The 14,632-nt window shown below is 40.4% G+C and overlaps 1 protein-coding gene across 1 annotated transcript in view; it reads right to left on the bottom strand.

Moving 5' to 3' along the window:
- The window catches only part of LOC126484745 (uncharacterized), a 131,423-nt gene that overhangs the window by 59,233 nt on the left and 57,558 nt on the right, over window positions 1-14,632 (bottom strand). The window contains exon 3 of the mRNA XM_050108343.1: window positions 12,156-12,861. Coding sequence (XP_049964300.1) covers window positions 12,156-12,861 — 706 coding nt within the window. The remainder of the gene's footprint in view (window positions 1-12,155; window positions 12,862-14,632) is intronic.

Here is a 14,632-nt window from a genome sequence, read left to right as displayed (position 1 = left end):
GCTTTTGCTTGTACACCTTTGTTCCTGAAATTCTCACAGGCACACAGTCTTTCTTCCCTGGACAAAGTCTGCTGAATTCGTCATCTTGAAAAAAGTCATGTACTTTCTGAACAACTTCATCTGAAAGCTTCCTTCCTTGCCGATTTGCTGGAAAAGCTAGAACACCTTGCTCATTCTTCAGTTTTCTCGCTTGCTTTACCATTCTTTCTGATACATTAAATGCTGTTGTCGTATCTTTAATTGTCCAGCTTCTTGGAACCAAGGTCAATATTTGAACTTTTGTCCTACGATTTGACACTTTACATTTTTCTTTCAACTCTTCTATAAGATTATCAAGATCTGCACAATTATTGCATGGGCGACTTTTACTTGAACTTGGCTGTTCATCGTAATTGATTCCTACAGCAGCAGCAATTTGATTCCCAATTAAACTTTGTGCATCCAAGATCTTTCTTTTTGCATAGCTTTGCTTATCTCTTTTACTTAGTTGTCTTCTTTTCAATGGTGAAGCACCAATAAATGATAAACTTTTGTTGATGGCTGGTTCAGTTTCATCCGTTGTGAAATCTTGTTCAGATTGGGTTGATAGTGATGATGAATCTTCTAGCTTTTGGTTCAGTGCCGACATGCAGCGAGGGCAAAGCTTCTGACCAGGTTTTATATCAATCACTTCTTTTTTCTTTAACAGGCAAAGTTTGGCAGCTGTTTCATTATCAAGCAGTCTAAGTCCAGCTTTTACATTGTGATTCCTCTTCTTGAATGGATTGCAACATTTCTTTTGCATCGCTTGATATTCATGTAGGAAGAGGGCTTCATGGTGGAAGCAAATGATGGAATTTTCGTCAAGTTTGGCTTCTGAACGCGAAACAAGCAATTTCTGGTCACATTCTGTGAAATCACTAAACGCTTTGAATCCAGTCTTCTTAGCATAGAAGATAACATGGCACTTCGATGCAGCAGCATCTTTTCCAATTGAACAGGGGGCCAACGATTCTTCTTCTTCATTAACTTCTGACATCTCTCACTGGCCAATCACTGAATAAAACACGAATGAAATATCCAATTATATCAGTAATTCTAAGCGACTATTAAGATTCAAATTCCTAGAAATGAAGAAAAATTAGTGCATCGCGCATACAAAATATAACAACTTTGATGTGAGTTAATGAGTACTTAATGGTCGCGTTGCAAAAAAAACAAATGTCAGTCTTGTAGAGCAAGAGTTTCTCTTTTAGGTGATACTATTCACAAGCAGATTCAGGCCAACTATTTTTTAGTAATTGGCTTGAAACTTTGGTAAATTTTACCGTTTGTGCTGACACTGCCTAATTTGAAGAGATACTGCAGGGCGACCATATGGCCTGGATCATTGCAAATCCGGCTGCATTATGTCTAGCACAAGCATGAAGCTTGGCCAAAAGTTCAAGTCCATATCTTCAACTGCAAGGAAATCATTGCAGTCTTAATATTGGTCAAAATTTGTCGCGTTGTGTCACGACAAATTTTGAAGTATACTTTGAGTCGAGTTATTTGACCGGGGTTTGCATGAGTAATGTTATACATAATTTCGTTGGAATCAGCAAAAAAAACTGTACAGGGTCGCATCTTACTAACCATTCTTATGAATTAGTTTCGATTTTATTAGACTCCAAATATGACATTTTTTTTATGTTGCATGCACACGGACTAAGTACACTTCAGACAAGGGGGTCTAGATCAGCAGCTATTGCAGCTAGAGGCCTGAAATCTTGGGAAACTTACTTCAACACTTGACTAAAGCTACAGTTAAAATTTGACGAAAATTGGAGACCATGATGGTGGGAACTTTTTTCAGTTTTAGACCACTTGGTGTGGAATGACCCAGTTGTTCTCGGTTGAATATGTCAACTTAAGAGCCTAATTCCCGCCATTTGCGAGAAGCTTCAATTTTCTGCCGCAGAAATCTGCGGCTGAAACTCGTGAAATGCTGGGTAAGACGTATAGCGATGCACCCATTCAGAGAATGGTTTCAACAATTCAAGAACGGTGATTTTGACGTCGAAGACCAGCATGGTTGTTGAAGAGAGCAGGTTTTCAAAGCTACTCAAACCGATGGCAACAATCACAGGAGATCATTATCGAGCTTTACAATGCTCGGCCCCGTGTTGCAAAACCTTTCATAACATACTTGGAAACGTCGAAATGCGAAGTTCTATCCTACCCGCCGATTCTCCAGACATTAATCCCTCTGAATACATTTTTTCGATAAATGGCACAGGGTCTGGCTGACCAGCGCTCCCGGTTACGTGAACAAGTGCAAAATTGGATGAATTCATGGATCTCTTCAAAAGATTCCCAGTTCTTCTACCACGGGATTTGTAGGCTGCCCGAAAAACGGGAGGTAGTGGCCAGCGATGGCCATTGAAGTCTGGGATATGTGTAACACTGTCAATTATAAGAACCATTACAAGTGAGAAAAACGGCAAATATCGCGTGCTCTCAGAGACATACGAGGGTTGTTTGATAAGTCTAGTAGAAAAGCAAGAAAGAATGAATGTTTCATAACCTTACTTCTCGACATAGTCTCCTTTGACGGCTATACATTTGGTTCAGCGATCCTCCAACTTTTTCATCTCGTCGGAAAATTAGGTTCTGTCAAGCTCTGTAAAATACTCGTTAGCTGCAACGATCACTTCTCATTTGATGAAAATCTCTTCGCAACAAGCAGTGTTTCAAGTTAGGGAACAGGAAGAAGCAACTTGGTACTGAGTCTGGACAATAGGGTGGATGAGGAACCAGTTCAAAACCCAATTCGTGCACTTTCTCTATTGTTATAGCTGATTTGTGAGATTGCGCATTATCCGGGTGAAAGGGCACATTTTTGCGTGCCAATCTTGGTCTTTTTCCGCCAACGCAAGTTTCAGACGATACTCCAATGAACCATAATAGGGTCCAGTTATGGTTCTGCCTTTTTGCAAATAATCTACTACGATTGGAAACAAAGACATAGTCAAACGGAGGTATGGACCCTCCCCCACCCCTCATCACCTAAATGAAATTACACTCGACCTAGTTGCCCTCTAGTGAAATTGAGAGATCTTGATTTTCAATCATACGATGAAAACTAGGGAACACTCCCATGATGCTACAATAGTTTGGTTTCAGTGGCTGCGGTAGTTTGTGTTGTATTTGGTTTACAAGAAAAGTGACGATTTGCATGTCAGGTTTGTGTACTTTTCGTAAGGAGCCTACTACTAAGGTACGAAACATAATTTCATTCATATCTATTACATATAATTAAGATATGTTTAAGTACTCTTTGACATCGTTATAATTGCCATTAAATCAATTGTTTAGCTTACAGCATGACAAACTCATAAAATGGCGTGGTTGCCGAAATCGCACCACTGCTGAGTTGCCTAAATAGCACCAGTGCGATTTAGGAATCTTTACTGGTGCGATTTAAGAACCTTAGTAATACAAGTCATTTAGGCTAAATCTTTTAATACATTTATGGAATCTAATATTCACAAGCTAAGAAAAATAATTTCGCGGTGATCGTGAAAGTTGACGTTTCAACAGGCATTATTTTTTTCCCTTCTTCACTGCAGATTTCCATTACGATGGCTGGGAAGAAATACGGGAAGTGGTCTCCAGAAAGTATGACATGTGCATTGGAGGATTTTAAAAAAGGGAAAATAAAACTTAACGAATGTTGCAGAAAATATGAAATAGCAAAGAAAACGTTTCTAAGACATATTCGAGGTGAAGTTATACGGTGAGTCAACTGTGGCAAAAATAGGGCAGTGAATGGGAGACAAACAGCATTAGCACTTTCAGCTGAAGAACAACTTGCTAATGTCATTTAAGAGTTCGAAGAGAATCTGTTCGGTCTTACGATAACTGACGTAAGGAAGTTAGCTTTTCAAATACTTGAGGCTAATCCTCATCTTGACAACCCACTCAGTAAAGAGAAAAAAATGGGTGGTAAGAAATGGTCTACGCGTTTGTGAAACGTCATCCGACACTAACTTTATGACAGCCTGAAAATGTATCTATTGCTAGGGCTACAGGTTGTAATAAAGAAAATGTTAACAAGTTTTCTGATATTCTGGAAAAAATTGTAGACGAGCATAAACTAAATGCACTGACCATTTTCAGTGTTGACGAATCGGGTTTTCCAACTTTACAAAAGACATCTCCTAAGATATTAGCACAGAAGGGAAACATCAGGTGGGTAGTGTTTCTAGTGCCGAAAGAGAAACTAACACTACAATTGTCTGCCGTACGAGTGCTAGTGGTAATTATATGCCCCCCATGATAATATTTAAGAGGCTTTGGATGCATCCTTTCCTGAAAACTGGTGCTCCACCAGGAGACCTTGTGGAAAATTCAGACAGTGGTTATCTTAATAGTGTGCTCTTCATTAAATGGCTGAAGCATTTTATTGCTTATGTCAAACCATCGGCAGAGAGAAAAGTTCTTATTGTGTGGGATGGACACTCGACACACTCCAAGAATCTTGAAGCTATTAAACTTGCAAGGTCGCATGGTGTTTTACAACTTTTGGGGCACACTACACACCGTTTGCAGCCCCTAGATGTGGCAATATTTTGGCCGTTGCAAACCTATTATGATGACGCACTGTGCAAATGACTGGGAGCTAATGAGCTTCCTGTGACTCAGTTCGAAATTTGTTCTCTACTTTCCGAAGCGTACAGCCGAGCAGCGACCTTGAGCAATGCGATGAATGGTTTCAGAACCACTGGAATCTAGCCCGTAGACAGAAATGTCTTTTCCGATACTGACTTAGTTCCAGTCATTACCCATTCACAGAAAAGCAACACAAATCGACCTGAAGAGACGCCAACTCTTCCCAATGACATTGCTGAGAATGGTCGTCAAGAAGCTGAAGAAGGCCTCTCCAATGCAGCAAATACAAAGGTATTGCAGCCACTTCAAATTAGCCCTTCCAGAAGTCTTGCTGTGACCGTCCATGAAATAAGTCCTTTGCCAAAACCGGTTACCAAACAAGGAAAAAGATTAAAGAAAGGTGCTCAGAAAGCTGAACTGTTGACATCAAGCCAATATAAGTATACATTGCAAGATATTAGGGACACTCCATGCTGAAATCAACTGTTGGGCTTGGACCCTCAAAAGGAAGAGGCAGAGAAGCAACGAAAATACCACTGGTTCATCGTCATCATCTATCGAAAATGTTAAGGGTTAAATTAATGTAGATGACTGGTTTTTCAACCAAAAACCGCATAACAGTAGGAACAGGTGCGATTTTGGCACCCTGTGGTGCAATTTAGGAAAACCGTAACCTAAATGGCGCCATTTGCAGAGTTCTACAAAATGGTCAAAAATAAATATGGCAAAAATTTCTTTTAAATGCCTTTTGTTCCCAAAACACAAATGTTCATTCCTATTTACATATATAACTGAAACAGAACATTTTAAGGCTTCTACAGCAGTTTTTATGAAAAGTGGTGTGATTTAGGCTATTTGACCCTACGCACCATCGATAATTATCAAGCACATCGATCAGTTCAGTTCTTACTTGCAGTTGAATTTAATATAAGATGTTCTGGCGTTTATTGTTTTTATGCCGTGTGCTGTTGTGATAGTTTCTAACTGTCGATAAGTTTGTAACAAACAAGAAGGAGAAAAGCGATTTTGATTCATACACCAACGTTACGGTAACTGAAAAATTTGTATGCGCTATTATAATGCACTGAAGTCTTCATATGGAGACTGATAGATCTTTGGGGTTGCAATATTTTAGTATTTCACAAGGCAGCTGAGCTCTAAACATCATTAGAAATAACACTAAATTAAAACAGTGCGTCAAAACAGATTTGGATTTGTCCGTGCCGCTAAAAAATCGCGTCGATCAACAAATTATCGCGCAAACGGCGGTGGTTGCATTTGTTTTAAGAAAAATGCGCAAAATTCCATCATTAGCACGTCAAATGGCAAAATATAGTCCAATGTGGTCACGTGAGTGACAGTTATGAAAACCAGTTCTGATACGGAAGGATGAGGAAGTTCGTGCAGAGCGAAAGGGGTATGTGATGACAGCACGTTTTATATTTCGTTCTTTTCTAAAAGATTTTATCAGAAGGCTGCTTGAATTCGTCAAGAGTCGACTTTGCCCTGTATCCGCCCACAGTCCGTCCCCCTTTCGTCCAAACTCTGATTACGCCCTTCTAAAATTATAACTAACTGAGCCTAGAATTCCATGCACTTATAAACTTAATAATATGCTTGCATTATGCACCATCAGATGACTGAACATGCACAATGAAAGGAAAAACATGGAATATCGGAATTCCATCTTTCGTTGTGATGCATGTTATATTATTTTTAAAAAATTCTACAGCAACCTCCTCTTCCAAATTTTCCACCAACTGGGGTAACTTTGCAGATTGAGGCGCTGAGTAGAGGCGAATCTGTGGAATTCTTTCTCAACCTTGATAGTGGTTTTTCCACATTTTCAGTTTAGGCAAATTTGAGATTGGTCCCTTTCTACGGCCACACTTCATTCCTTTCGAATTTCTCCCTTCCCTGACTGAATGCAATTCCCCTGAAGATGCAACGTCTTTGCTTAAATGAAAAGAGCTGCATCGAAGGTAAGCTGAACATCTCTCTGGAGACTGCCGACACTAAAAGCCACACGATAACTAAATAATGATCCACATTTCCCTTATTTAGACTCATGAGTTTATCTTCCGAGATATACTCTAATGTAGAAAATGATCTTTTTACAATGCAAAAAGTGACAGATGCAAATGAAGAAATTTGGGATGGTATAATGCTGGATAATTCCAGATTCCTTGCATTTTCGCAATCGAAAATTGTTCTAGTTTCTCTGTCGAACAGAACAATATGAGATCTGTTTATTCCAACAGCCCTGTCAGTAAGAAAAGAATGACAATGTCCCAAACGATTCGCGCTCATACATTCCCGATCACTTCCTAGCTCAAATCCAAATTGAAAGAAGAAGAGTGTAATACGGCCTTAGAGAGTGAAGGAAAATTGGAGCATGACTGCTTTCTAGTGGTTTGACAAAATACAGTACTCCTAAGTAACGAACGAGGTGATATCTCTGCTTGGTAAAAACGCCAAGGTCACTGACGAGTAAAATGGTTTATCCTTCTTTATGGAAACTCCATATTTTATGGAGTCTCCAGATACGTCTTCGGCGTGGAATCTCATTAACTAGAGTAGAATTGTCTACAGCAATGAGCCCCGCTTCGAAGTATGCCCTGATGAACAGCGAATACGTGTCTGGAGACGCCCTGGACAGCAGTGGGATGCCAGCCTGATTATCGCGCGGAGTGATGGTCTGGGGTGGCATTACTTATCGTGGCAGGACCCCTTTCGTTGTCATTTGCGGCACACCTACAGTACAGCGGTTCGTCGACGATATTCTACGCCGAGTTTTGTTGCCCTTCGTGGAAAGCCATCCTAGGCTTATATTTCAGCAAGATAATGCCCGTCCATACACGACGTGTTTCCACTGCTTGTCTTCGTGCTTTCCAAACCGTACCTTGGCCATCAAGCTCGCCGAATCTGTCCCTATTTGAGAATGTCTGGAGCTTCATGGGCAGGATCCTCCAACCAGATCGGGATTTTGACTGTCTAACGCGCCAATTGGACAGAATTTAGCATGATATCCTTTAAGAAGACGGATCTAAGTCGAATAAATGCTTGCACAAGGGCTATAGGTGGATCAACGCATTACTGGCTTGCTCAATTTGTAAAGCTCTTTCTCTTGAATAAATAATCCAGTTGCTCTGAAATTGTAGTCGTTTGTTTTTCTTTACATGTGCTTTTTTTTCTTGGAATGTGTAACTGAATAACTGAATTGGTTAACGTAGTTTATAGTTCTCTTGCTGTCATGCAAAGCTAATTGAATTACGAGACATTCACATAACGATTTTAATGACTGAGGTATGTATTAAATATTTTTAATCTATTTAAAAACATTCAAAATAATTATTTTTACTCAGTGTTTTGTTTAGTAGTTTAAACTGTTTTTCAGATGTATTATCGTCTTCAAACTGCAATGATTTTCAATTGTAGAACCAATGATATAAAAATTATTTTTTCGTTACTTTTACCTTGATTTAGGGAAAATCATTTATTTGTACAGCAGGCGCTATTTAATTGCAATGTTATTTTGCGTAAGCTTTGGACAATATGCGTAGTTCAGCGATATTTATAGTGGAAGGCGGCTATGTATCGTTGAGTAAAAGGGTTCACTTGTGGAACGGCGATACATCACGTCTTCAAACTTTACTACAAGAACGATGTTGTTTACTTTACTACAAGAACGATGTTGTTATTAATGTGAAATGCATTATTCTTAATATCCTGAAACAGTGATTCCAACCGTCACAACTCTAATGTATCTGTAAATAAACATCATATAAGCGACAACAAAGGAGTTTATTAGCGTCGAAGACTGTATTTTAATTGTTTTGGTAATAGAGTGAAGTTATCATATTGCCAAATAAAGAAATAATAAATTTTACATTTGAGTATTTCTCATATATATATTTAGAATAAATGAAAATGATGAGCCGTTTTAAGGTCAGACCCTCTGTTTTCAAAATCCTGGCTACGTTCTTGTTGGGACTCGCAAAAACCAGTGGCCATCGTCATAACAGTTGACAAAATGGTACTGTCAGCAAATTTTTTTTCATTGGATTGACTGCTGTTTTGTCTCTGGTGTGTCATGATGGACCCGGGTTTCATCTACAGCCACAAGTCGGCACAAAAAGTCTTGCGGGCTGTGATTAAACATTGCCAGATGTTGTGTTGAAATTTAAATGTTGTGGCAGAGGCGCTATTGGTCACTGTGAGCAATCGCGGCACCTACCTGGCACACAGCTTCTTGGTAGCCAATTCTCCGTGCGTGATATTGTACGAAGGGGTACAAAAAAAGAAAAAAACTGGAATAACATTGCCGTGGGCGGAGCTTGTGTAGTACGCATTTCTGACGCTAGGCGTATACAGCGCAACTCATTCCTAGTTCAGTGCCACCTGTGTTGTCGAGCTGCGTTGTTCTGTTCATCTGCAGTGATTCTTGTTTTTGCTAGCGCTGTTTTGTTCTTGTTTCGTTTTTTTTTTTCATGATGGCAAGTTTAAGTGAGCAACATCCAGCTGTGTAATTTTGTTTTCTACTCGGTAAAAATGCTGCCGAAACTCTTGTAATGTTGAAAACAGCTAACCAAGACGAGGCCATGGAAAAAACTCAGGTGTATGAGTGGTTTGCTCGATTTGAAAATGGCGACATGTCGATTGATGACAAACCTCGTTCTGCACGTCCATCAACTGCCAGAGTCGACGAGAATATTGAAAAAATTCGAGTACTTGTGCTCACAGACCCTCGACACACAATTGATCAACTGCCAGAGATTCGTGGGTTATCGTGGAGATCGCTTCAGCGAATTTTAACTGAAGATTTGGAAGCGGAAAGGGTTGCTGCCAAATTTGTTCTTCAGGTTTTGACTGACAATCAAAAGGAATGCCAAGTTGAAACGTGTCGTGCTTTGAGACAACAGTTTGAAATTGATCCAAATTTTCCATCAAAGGTCATTACTAGTGATGAGTCATGATCCTACGTTTATGACCTAGAAACAAAGCAACTGTCAAGCCAATGGAAGACGTCATCATCACCTTGTCCAAAACGATGTCAGTAAGTCAGACCAACATAAAAACAATTCTTATTTGTTTTTTTGATGCCAGTTGTGTAGTTCATTCAGAGTTTGCTCCCCCAGGTCAGACCGTCTATCAAGCCTTTTATTTGGGAGTCTTAAGAAGATTGCACAATAGTGTTCATAAAAAAGGACCCAATTTTTGGCAGATAGGAGATTGGTTCTTCTATCACAACGCACCTACACGCGGTCATCTCTGTTAGACAGCTTTTGGCTAAAAATGACATGGTTCTGCTGCCCCAAGCACCTTACGTGCCTGCCCTGGCTCTGTATGACTTTTTCTCATTTCCACACATGGAAAGGGCTATGAAAGGACACCGATTTGACACCATTGAAGAAGTCAAGAAAAAACGAGGGAGGAGCTGTCAGCCATTTCATAAGATGGACACAAAAAATGTTCGAACAATGGAAGCATGCTGAGGACAAATGTATTAGTTATAATGGAGAGTCTTTTGAAGGGGATAAGGTCGTTTTGTAAACAATTTGAAAATGTGCAGGTTTTAAAAACTAATTCCGATTTTTTGGGCACCCCCTCGTACACTCACTCAGTTGAGATGCCCACAGTCTCAGCAGTCTCACGAGTCATCATTTGGTGGTCTTGTATTATTGTGTCATATGTTTTCTTTTGTGATGACCTCAGTTGGACAGCTGGAGCATGCTTCGCATTTGGTGCTTGTCCAACCACATTAATTCATTATTCCAAAAGTAAATGGTCTTCAGTGACAGTGCAGCGTCCGCGTTAACTTCATCCAATTCTGTTTTGACCTATGCTGCAATCCAAACCTTCAAATGAATATGTTGCTGCAATCCAAACCTTCAAATGAATATGTTTAACAAAAGCACGAAACTGTTTTCTGCATGTTCAAACGCAGTCGACACGCTGACCAATTCAGATGGCTGTAACAATGAACTATACGCTGTACGTTGTTGAAATTTTTTATACTATCCCTGGAATAATCGAGCTTATCAACCGTGAAGGTGCAGAAACAATATGCTATTCTTTCATGGAAATTTAGCGATATTTCCGTGTACATCTACGTCCATATTCTGCAAAACTGCTGCAAATAGCGGAAGAGATCATCTCCTATGTTTTAGAATTTCTTCCTATTCCATTCATGTATGCAGAGTGGGAAGAAGACTGCTTAGACAGCCTCTTTGTGCTGTAGTAGAACAATCTTGGTCTTCGCAATCACTGCATAGGGGCTCTAGCATATCTCTAAAATATAAAATACCTTCCCAACTTGGGGCTACCAAACTGTTCACCAAAAGTTTAAATTAAATTTTTGTGTAAAGACATGTTTTTCTGTAATTAGCATATCAGGGCAGACACAGAATTGCATTGGTAATGCAGCAATATAGATAGAGAATTTTCACATTCTAAATCTTTCAAAGTGATGAATAGGCTATTGTCTGAAAAACTGTGTGTGTTAGAACAAGCCTTATAATTACATTTAACTAACAAAAGAAAAAGTGACGCACTGACAGATACTGTCTTAAGCTGAGCTCTGCTTGAGTGTACCGAGCGAGGTGGCGCAGTAGTTAGCACAATGGACTCGCATTCGGGAGGACGCCGGTTCCAATCCGTGTCCGGCCATCCTGATTTAGGTTTTCCGTGATTTTCCTAAATCGCTTCAGGCAAATGCCGGGATGGGCACGGCCGATTTCCTTCACCATGCTTCCCTAATCCGAGCTTGTGCTCCGTCTCTAATGACCTTGTTTTCGACGGGGCGTTAAACACTAATCTCCTCTTCCTCTACTTGTGTGAAACAAAGTTTGTAATTCAGCAAATTTTATGCTCTGATTTGTGACTTATGTGTGTGCACAACCTGATGCCAGAAAAAAAACAGCGGTGGCGAAAATTATTGATGCTGTACCAAAACGTCAAAGTCAGAATCGTCTGTTGGTATATGGACATTTTTTTTGGGACACAAATGGAAGTGGATTAACCTGAGAAGAATTAAAAGATAACTGCTAAATACTACGCAGATTTGTGGACCATGTTAGGAAGTCGCTTGCACTGAAACAGAAAGAAAAGTCTTTCATCTGCCTATTTGTGTGATGTGTGCAAGGAATAAAAGGTGGTCGAAGTACGATCTTCTTGCTATCGTGTAACGAGGAAACATTACTTGCTCCCCACAAATCCAGTAATTTCTGACTGACCTAAACAACGAGAGAGTTTATCTTACGATATTGTCCAGAGTAATAGTGTAAAAGAGGGACACCGAAATCATTGACACAGGTTATTTTGAGGGTTGTGAAAAGAGAGAGGACGTATACAGTATCACAGATTACTGGGAAAACTGTGAACGTAAGCCTGAAACGTTGATGAAGTACTAAAGGTATTAGAGAGAATCGGTTAATTTCTGTTCTCTGTAACTGTAAGCCCGCAGTTGGCAATTATTTACACACTGCACAAAAGAATAATATAATAAAATAATCATAACTCACCTCGGTGCCGGTTGTTCATTGTTGTTTTTGTTGTGATCCACGTAATCGGGCCTGGAACTTATTTCAAAATACGGATGTGCAACATTGGTATGTTTCTCAGAAACGAAGGGCTTGTGATCGACAGTCGTCATCTCTTGGGTGTATTCATCCACAGGGTCGTACTGATAGGTATTTTTCTCGAGGAAAGTGTTGAAGTACTCGACAAACTCATTTATACGACTTCCTTGATCGGCAGAGAACGTATCTGGATTCTGGATGCGTTGCTCTTGGTCTCGCCTGGTTTCAGGTTCTACAAAGAAATTGATTCCCGGGATATTGGCTTTATTATTGGCCGCAATCAAATTTTCTTCGATTTTACTGCTAGTGGCCACTGTGCTCGAGCGGTTGCCTTTCGCGACTTCACTCATTACGTCCGGCGTAATGTGCGGTGACAGGGTAGTGATGCTGACGGTGGCCGAGGCTTCGGTCTGGTCCGTGACGTCGGTGGCGTTTCCGTCGTCCGCAGAGTCTGCGTCTTCGACGGCGGGGTCCATGGTGTAGCGGCAGCAGACGAAGTGCGCGCTGGGTGTGAACGCGGTGAGCAGCCCGCGGCAGTGGCCGCCGCTCGTGTCCGCCACGAAGTCGTCGTCCAGCGTGCAGTCCAGCCCCAGCAGACAGTAGCCTGACCCGTTGCCGCACGTACTCACCCCCATGATCACGAACAGGCCTGTCCAAAACACCAAGAGCTTTGGAAAAGCGTATCATCCCACAGAAACATTTATTCATCTATGCATCATATTCAGTAGCACCCACCAAGAAGGAGAACCTAGGAGGTTGTGGAATGAGTCTAGGTATACATAAGAAGAGGAAGCAACCCTTAGAAACTTAATGTCTACTCTGTATTAACAACTAAGTACAAGTGTGGTAGCCGGCCGCAGTGGAGGTGCGGTTCTAGGCGCTACAGTCTGGAACCGCGCGACCGCTACGGTCGCAGGCTCGAATACTGCCTCGGGTATGGATGTGTGTGATGTCCATAGGTTAGTTAGGTTTAAGTAGTTCTAAGTTCTCGGGGACTGATGACCTCAGAAGATAAGTCCCATAGTGCTCAGAGTCATTTTTGAACAAGTGTGGTACCTGATAGTATTCCGATTAAACCAGCCAAATGTAACTTAAGAGCCACTTGTAGTTAAGAAATGGGGCTCGTATCCATCTGACAGTCCAGATTTTATTTTTCCAATGTTTCAATAAATCGCTTACAGCAGACGTTGCGATGGGCGTTAGAAAAGAACACGCACAATCTCCTCCCCCACCATTCCTCAATCCGAGCTTGTGCTCAGTCGTACTTCATTTCTTTTCATACCACAAAGCAAAATTCCGAAATTACAGTACAGTTGTGAAAATGGAAGCACTTTGCGCGTATCAAAATAAGATGGCGCTCTCAAAACAAAGTGAGTATAGGTAAATCTTAAGATTAAAGGAGCAAAAATGGAATTCAGATGGAAAATAAATCAACGAATCAGAAAAAAAATCACAGCTGACATAAGAAAATTCTCTTCAGGAAAAAACATACTCATTTACCACACCTTCTCAGACTTCTTCCGGATAGTGGGAAATTCAGAATTGAAAGAGGATTCAGAGAAAAGATTTAATGTCACCAAATGTATTGTCAACAGCCCCTGAAAAATTCTTCGGCTCCTAAACTAGGAAGAAAGGAGATGGAATAGGTGTTAGTGGAACACATCTGAATTACTTCCAGTTTGCCTCTTGCGTAGATAAACTTCCCAAGGCATGTAAGAACAGAATATATCAAATTTCCTAGTAGATCTGCAAACAAATTACAATGAGACTGAAATAATATGTAACATAAACATGAGAAAATGATGTAAATTAACATGGAAGTAGCGGAATCAGTTGACGATTTATTGTTTTTAGGGTAGTTGCATACAACTGTTCGATGGGCTGTGAAAGTAATAACCGCAAGAGTAAAAATGGCTTGAATTTCTTTTGGTAAACTATACATTCCAGAATGAGATTTTCACTCTGCAGCGGAGTGTGCGTTGATATGAAACTTCCTGGCAGATCAAAACTGTGTGTCGGACCGAGACTCGAACTCGGGACCTTTGCCTTTCGCGGGCAAGTGCTCTACCATCTCAGCTATCCAAGCACGACTCACGCCCCGTCCGTTTAAATTAAATTAAATTTTTGTATAAAGACATGTTTTTCTGTAATTAGCATATCAGGGCAGACACAGAATTGCATTGGTAATGCAGCAATATAGATAGAGAATTTTCACATTCTAAATCTTTCAAAATGATGAATAGGTTATTGTCTGAAAAACTGTGTGTGTTAGAACAAAATCTTATAATTACATTTAACTAACAAAAGAAAAAGTGATGTACTGACAGATACTGTCTTAAGCTGAGCTCTGCTTGAGTGTACCGAGCGAGGTGGCGCAGTAGTTAGCACACTGGACTCGCATTCGGGAGGACGCCGGTTCA

This window comes from Schistocerca serialis, chromosome 1, assembly GCF_023864345.2.
Source record: "Schistocerca serialis cubense isolate TAMUIC-IGC-003099 chromosome 1, iqSchSeri2.2, whole genome shotgun sequence".
Classification (NCBI taxonomy): domain Eukaryota; kingdom Metazoa; phylum Arthropoda; class Insecta; order Orthoptera; family Acrididae; genus Schistocerca; species Schistocerca serialis.
Note: the sequence above shows the minus strand (reverse complement) of the source record. Positions and strands in the feature narration are given on the sequence as shown.